Below are 7,500 nucleotides of genomic sequence, written 5' to 3'. Positions count from 1 at the left end.
GTCTAAATTCTAACTGATCACTAATTCCGTTCCATATTATGGCATATGATGAGGAATAAGGAATAACTGTGTGTGTGTGTGTGTGTGTGTGTGTGTGTGTGTGTGTGTGTGTGTGTGTGTGTGTGTGTGTGTGTGTGTGTGTGTGCGCGCGCGCGTTTGATGAAGATTTACATTTAATTTCTATTTGAGTTTGTTTTCAATCTTGATCTGTTGTCTTTTGATAGTGAAAGTTTAGTTCCTGAGCGATATATTAATACAGTGACACAGGTCTGTTCAAAGTAGCACTAAATAGAGCTAGCGTGTGTCGGCCGCGGCAGGGAGGAGTGGGGGTTGGCTTCCCTCCAGAAGCAGCGTCACTGTAAGTGTGTCAAGGGCGTATTAGCGGGCCAAGGTCGCAATGTCGTCTTCACTGAACAAACAATAAATGTGGTGTACTTCTTGTGGTGTACTTCTTGACATGAACCTCTAATGAAGGTTTGAAACACGACTGATGAACCCACGAGTGCCGCATTAATCGACAATGACACGTTGACCTTCTTTTGGTTCTCTGCCTCCTTCAGATTGGCAACGCAGCTTTAATCCTTGGCGTGTGCCTCTTCTGTCCGTGGGAAGCCATACTCGGCCGCTGCACGGCGCCTCTCCTCCACGTCCCCGCCTTCATTGTAACGTGTGTAGAAGCTTTCTACGTAGGGGATTAGATAATACTAGCTCACTTAATCATGAACCTTAGAATAGAGTTTATTTACTAATTTATTTACTTATGCATGTTCATGGATTGCAAGGAAAACAATAAAGTTGTCAGTAATTTTGTGAAATTTCAGCTTTATATTGCTAGTGCGACGAGAAAATATGTAACAAATTACTGAATTTTCATCATTATAATAATGTGATACTAAACGCGAGATGCGTACATACGAACTATTGGAAATCTGCCACAAATCGCTTCAATGAAATGTACAAAATATATTTATATTTTATTCTATGAAAGCCGTCTATCTTTATATATCTATATACACAGAAAGGAAAATCTAACCTAACCATGCCATTCCAAGATCAATTAGATTAGGAACAGCATGAGTGGTGTAGAAAGGAAACATTTCCCTGAGTTAAGCTTCAAATACCATCGGTTCTGCGTTGAAATGTGGATATGTTATTACTACGAGTATTCCTTTATGATTGTGAGGCTAAAATATGGAGTTACACTGGGCAGATTTGATTAAATTTTTGATTATTGAAATCCTAATTGCAATGAAGTTTGAGGAAAGATGGAGAAATTCTGTAAGGAATATTTTATTGATCTGATGTGACGTATGGTAATTTGCATTAGAGAATAATAAGAAATGGAAATCGACTTTGTGAACTCTGTCAGACAACCTTCTGATAACAATCTGATTAACTGCACAACTGACTACAATCATGTGTTTACTTCTGCATTATATCATCAAGATTCTGTTCTTATTGATTTGAGAGTGGATATAACAGCGTCTCTTCTTTGTTGAGGAAAAGTCACTCGGGATCCCTATTCGCGATAAGTGAAATCAGTGTCTTTATCCTCAAGTCTCCAGTGCTCGTGTATATACATAGAGAACGGATCAGATGAGCTTGTCTTGATATTTCACTATATCCATGATTTGAATACTTTCTTCCTGCTTTATTTTGGAATGAAAGGTGAACAGTGTGTGTGTGTGTGTGTGTGTGTGTGTGTGTGTGTGTGTGTAATAATAATAATAATGATAATGATAATACGGTTTATTAGTAAACATACATACTGAAAATGTTCATATGGGGACTTAAGATTAGAACCTTAACTTAGCTGTTTATGATTGTTTATGGTTCGCACCATGGGGGGGATAGCATTACATGAAGATGTATATATGGGGATTAAGGGAGATTCAAGATTAGAACCTTAACTTAGCTATTTATTTATGTGTGTGTGTGTGTGTGTGTGTGTGTGTGTGTGTGTGTGTGTGTGTGTGTGTGTGTGTGTGTATGTGTTTGTGTGTTTGTATGTGTGGGCGTGTGCGTGTGCGTGTGCGTGCGTGAGTGAGTGAGTGAAAGAGAATTACATTTATATGGAGAATTCATTATCAAGCGACAGGCACAGCAATATAAATTGCAACAGTTGTCTTTATCGTCCCTATGTAAGCCTAAAATAATAAAACACTGTAATCAAGGAGACCACCAAGCTTTAGTTTTGTCTGACATCTTCACATATACTTTTCTCCCCACACTCTAATCAAGAAAGCCACCAAGCCTTGGTGTTGTTTGACACTTTCAACGCCTTCCTCCCAACACTACAGCACCGGTCAGTCTTTATTCACGCTAAACCATTTGCCCAATACACATGAACTTTGAACCCTTGAATTAATTACTTGCAACTACTCAGTGATTTAATTGTTAGCCAATAATAATATAACGATTAGATAATGGGTTCTTATTACCAAATTAATACTATTCTAACTGAAACTTCAATTGTAACACTACATGAGAAAGTGTATTTGGTATTCCTTTGTTATCATTTGTTCATTATTTTCTGTCAGATTCGACTATTCTTTTTGCATGTTAGGTATAATTGGAAACATCACTGATAACAGCCAATGTTTTGTCCAGATGCCTGCCAATGACCTCCCTGCTTACAGTCCCCGTGGCGTGACCCACTACCAAGTTTAGTTGACCACGGAATTCAAATAAAACATAACCAAATGGAAAGTGTGCTTTATGAAGAAAATTTTGCACGTTAACTGCAGTGATCTGAACGAATTTTCCAATGCCTTTTATATTATTTCCTGGGTTGTTAAGGTTAGAGAATATGTAATCAGAGATGAGTGGCAAGGGATGAGCGAAATGTTCTTCGTGAGAGTAGCCTTCAGGCCTCAACAAGCGAGCCATCGCCCTGTCCTCGATCATCCAGTTTCCTTTGATTTTCTTACGGAATTCATTGTCAAAGTGCTTTGTGTATTCCCAGAAGTGATCCTTCACATTGTGAGGTGTGATCATGTGCATTGTCAAACTAATTACATGAAAGCCAAGGTAAGGTTCGGAGCATTTCTCCATTAGCCGACGAGTGTCAACAGGGTGGCAGCTAGTGATGGAATAGTTGTTTCTTTTAAGGCCGCCATCACGCGCCAGCTCCACCAAGGCGGTGTTCTTAACGGCGGTAAAAAAAGAGTTCAAGGTGACATCCAGCGAACGACACTTGTGATTGATCTTGTTCACGGCATCCTTTTCAAGAAGAACTGGTGGAAATATATAAGTGGATTGCTCCACAGGCTCTCTGGGACTCCCGTAAGCCTCGATGAGCAGAGGAACGTGTTTGCTTTCTTCATGTTCTCGAAGCATCGCTGCAAGTCTTGCTGGATCATTTTGAAGAGCAGCTATGAAACGATCTTCTAACTCTCTAGCTTCAATACCGTCACGCAACTGTCCCACTGGTCGGAGATCAACCTAATTCCCGACGTCGAATATTTTTGGATTGCCATTGATCGCTGGCTGTTTTAATACGCGACTCGGTATACAGCCATGCAGCCAGCTCGCAAGAGACACACATTCTAAAATTCATATCATAATAAATCTTGAGGTATTGAGTCTTTGTACTGTAAAACATTAATTCCAAGTGTTTATCCTAACATTATCCATATGATCTGGTAATACACACTCTACAAAACTGTTATTATAAGCTTAATACTCACAGTCGCGGTTTTAATGCTCTCGCATTTTTTACTAGTCTCAATTACATATTTGGTTTGAAATTTTTTTTTCATATAGTTCAGCAGAGAGCACTGTTTCTCCTCTAAATATTACAAAGGAGAACATTCTGTAATAATCTTGGTAGAGCAACATTTTTGCGGCCGAAGGCATATCAAACCAAAAAGACTAACTGAACTCGGGAACACCGAGTCCTCTCAAAACACCAAAACAACCCCGCGGCCCGCGGATGTTTGGAAGCTCGTGTGGAGTAGGGTGACCAGACGTCCCCGGAGGTTTCTGGGGACAGTCCCCAATTCAGTGACCTGTCCCCGGCTACTGCTGTCCCCGGTTTTCTGTAACTGAAAGATCACTTGATGCGTTAAAAAAAAAACTACTCCTTTTGATTATGATAATTATGTCCTTTTCTCATTACTCTTTTAGAATGTCAAGAATAAGGAGAAGGCCTTAGTTTCCGTGAAGACGGTGAAGTGTATAGCGGGCACATTTTAACAGCTAATGGGTGTTCATGATCTCAGATATTTCATCAGGTAGAGATTTTTTTTTTCTTTGCAACTTGGGTAAATAAGGCGAGAGAAACTTTTGATTGCTGGTTTAGAAATGGTACGGATAGTGTCCCCGTTTTAGTTTTTCCAGTGCAAAAACACTACATGTTTTTACCTCCCTGAACTGAAAATGTTCCCGGAATTTGTCTCAGAAATTTGGTCACCCTAGTGTGGAGTGTTCTTAGAACTGGAACAGAATGCCGGTTTATACATGTGCTGTAGCTGACTGCAATTCTATATCAAAAAAGAAAAACCAAGGCGTGAAAGGTTGGACTGTGTTTCCCAGGAAGAAAGACGCGGCTCGAAGAAGATTATGGGAAACACGATGTAAACGAGGCCCGACGTGGAGAACTACCAAGGACCATGCTATCTGCTCAAAGCACTTCATAGATTGGTGCAAAGGACCGTCAGCATCGCATCCAGACCCTGAACTGTTTGCCTATAACCGGTGGGGAGCAGGTAGAAACCTGCTTGATGTTGTTCACATACGGAACGGACAATCTTTCACTGAAGTCATACAAGGATTTTGCATCAAAACATCGTGTTTATTTGATATTCGTCACATTTTCTGGATTTGATTCCTAATTAATTAACTTGAATCAATGAAATGTGGTTGCTTACTGAAAATAATGTAATTCACTCAAGGTGATGAAGTGTCCCAAAACCGAGACCATGAACCAAGCATTTTTGGCTCGTTTTGCCATATTACGTTTTCTGTGCTTGGTGAAGCTAATTAGAGATGTTCCTAATAATTTATTACTTAGTTTGATAGCACATATATGACGTAAATTTTTTTTCCAGCATACCGAGTTGAATGTGCTAAATTAAGTTATCTGGCGAATCTGGCAGCTTTTCAGCACTCTACTTATCTCTAAAGCTGAACTCTTCGCTTATGTCTTTACTAATAACTCTGCCTTGGATGATTCAGGACCTGATATTCCCTCTCCTCCATCCTTCTATTTCATGCTTATTATTAAGAATTTTCCTAATGATGTTTTCAGTGACATCCTTGGCCATAATCCTCTGAAGATTTATGGACCTGGTGGGGTCCCTCATGTTGTTCGTAATAACTTCCTTGTTAGTACCTTGCCTGGTCAAAATCATTCAACTCTGTTTTTGCGTACTCCCTCGTGGAGAGTTGCTTATTTTCAGCTTACTCTAAAAAGTGTAACAGCTCAATCCATTCAGACTAATGCCCTGTTGCTTTTATTTCCTTACCATACTAAAGTTTTTGAATCTATTCTCAAGAGGAAGGCCTTAAGCTGGTATCATTTCACAACCTTATACCGGATCGCCAGTACGGATTCTGTTGTGACCATTAACTCTACAGGTAATTTTCTGGTTTTCCTTATACTGAAGTTTGATCATCTTCTTTCCGGAATTTTAATGAAACTTCCGCTCTCACATAACATAATGATATATGATAAACCTGGTACAGAGCTTTAATTTCCACACCACACTCCTACGGCTTCTAGTATTCTCTCGTCATCATTAAATATCCTTTTTGACCATTCTGTTGCTGCTATATTAGACAGTCATTCTTCTTCTACATTCTCTAATTCTATTAAGCGTTGTTCCTCAGGGTTCTGTCTTGTCACTCATTCTCTTTCTATTATTCATCAATGGTCTAAGGCAAACCTACTTTCCTATCCATTCGTACGATGATGATACAATCTCAGCCCTTTAAACGCATTTACTCTGATGTCTAAACCTTCAATATATAATTAAACAATCTTCGCAAGAAATGCACAGAACGCCTGACTTCTGATTGAGGAAAAACAACCTTAATATTTTTGATTGCTTAAAAAATAAAGATCCTTCATTTATCAATACAAAACCATCTTCTATGTAACCGTTCCCTCTTCTTCACCGACACTCAACTCCATTACATTGAATATCCTCAGTGTGATTTTTGCCAATAATCTGAAATAGAAATATCATACTTAGTGTCATACTAAAACAACTTTCATGAAGTCAGGTGTTCTGAGTCTCTCCTTCATTATTTGTCTATATACGTATTTATTAACATATCAACTTCACCCTCTCTCTCTCTCTCTCTCTCTCTCTCTCTCTCTCTCTCTCTCTCTCTCTCTCTCTCTCTCTCTCTCTCTCTCTCTCTCTCTCTCTCTCTCTCTCTCTCTCTCTCTCTCTCTCTCTCTCTCTCTCTCTCTCTCTCTCTCTCTCTCTCTCTCTCTCTCTCTCTCTCTCTCTCACCTTGAAATCGAGAACAGGTTGAGGCATGTCAGCCACCCACATCTGATTATCAAGATGGCGAAAGCATATTCTCAAGGATTCAACTTTTCTGAACGAGAAAACAAAAACAATAGGTAATTGTATAGGGAACAAAGTAAAGCAATATACATTCTGTAATTATAACACCTTACTAGGACCGATGAGTGTCTATGTGTATCATTGAGATATTTCTGCATCTGATGGCCATTTCAGGTGCAATCAGTGTGATAGTAAAGCATAATTCCTGAGCATTATGTTGATTGTAATTGAACAGTCAATCATTCAGTGAATGTTGCATTGCATCTGGACGAAGAGGTGTGGTGAGTGTAACGAGTGTCAGTTGGTGAGTGAGTCTTGTTTCATGAACGACAGGGATGTCAAACTCGTATCCTTTCAAGGGATAATTGTACACTTGGTTATGGTCACAAGAGCCATCAAAGATTTGGTAATTTTGTTTGACAGTCGTGCAGACTTCCATCCCTTGCTTGTCGTGTCTAGTATGTTTGTCACTGTTGATCTATTAGTATTAGTGTAAGGAAGCTTTGCCTGTCTTCTGGTGTATATTCGAAGAGTAAATATGAATGACCGGTCATTTTATAAGAGAGGTGTTATGCACCCCGTTACAATAGCTGAGTGAGTGTCCTTCCAGCACTCGTCTGGAAGAGTGAAAGGAGAGCAGTGAGCGACAAGCACGGCAACATCTCTGTTTCCGTCCTTGCGGAGTCCTTGCTGAACATTTACTTGTAGAGGATGGTCAGAGCGTCCTCCATCAGTTCGTGGGTGATGGGCGTGACGGTGTTGAGGGTAAGGATGTAGGTCTGGCTGAGAACCTGCTGGTGTATCTGTGCTATCATGCCTTCTGTCCTGTCGTCAACAGGGAACCTCCACCTGATCTGACTGTCACTGCACGAGAGAATAAATCGTTAATGAAGTTAATTGTGTAGTCCTTAGTAAAATGGATGTTTAGTTTTTACATTGTTATGCTTTGTGACACACACACACACACACACACACACAC

General features: G+C 39.8%; 1 protein-coding gene across 1 annotated transcript; it reads right to left on the bottom strand.

Annotated features, from left to right (window-relative positions):
* Positions 1-1,734: 1,734 nt before the first annotated feature.
* LOC123505052 lies at positions 1,735-3,438 on the bottom strand. Its single transcript, XM_045256079.1, has one exon. It carries the CDS (start codon positions 3,337-3,339, stop codon positions 2,563-2,565), a length of 777 nt encoding a protein of 258 aa, XP_045112014.1. The 5' UTR covers positions 3,340-3,438; the 3' UTR covers positions 1,735-2,562.
* Between the last annotated feature and the right edge of the window lie 4,062 nt (positions 3,439-7,500).

The sequence above is a fragment of the Portunus trituberculatus genome, chromosome 17 (assembly GCF_017591435.1).
Source record: "Portunus trituberculatus isolate SZX2019 chromosome 17, ASM1759143v1, whole genome shotgun sequence".
NCBI lineage: Eukaryota > Metazoa > Arthropoda > Malacostraca > Decapoda > Portunidae > Portunus > Portunus trituberculatus.
The sequence above is the reverse complement of the archived record's forward strand: the minus strand, read 5'-3'. Positions and strand labels throughout refer to the sequence as shown.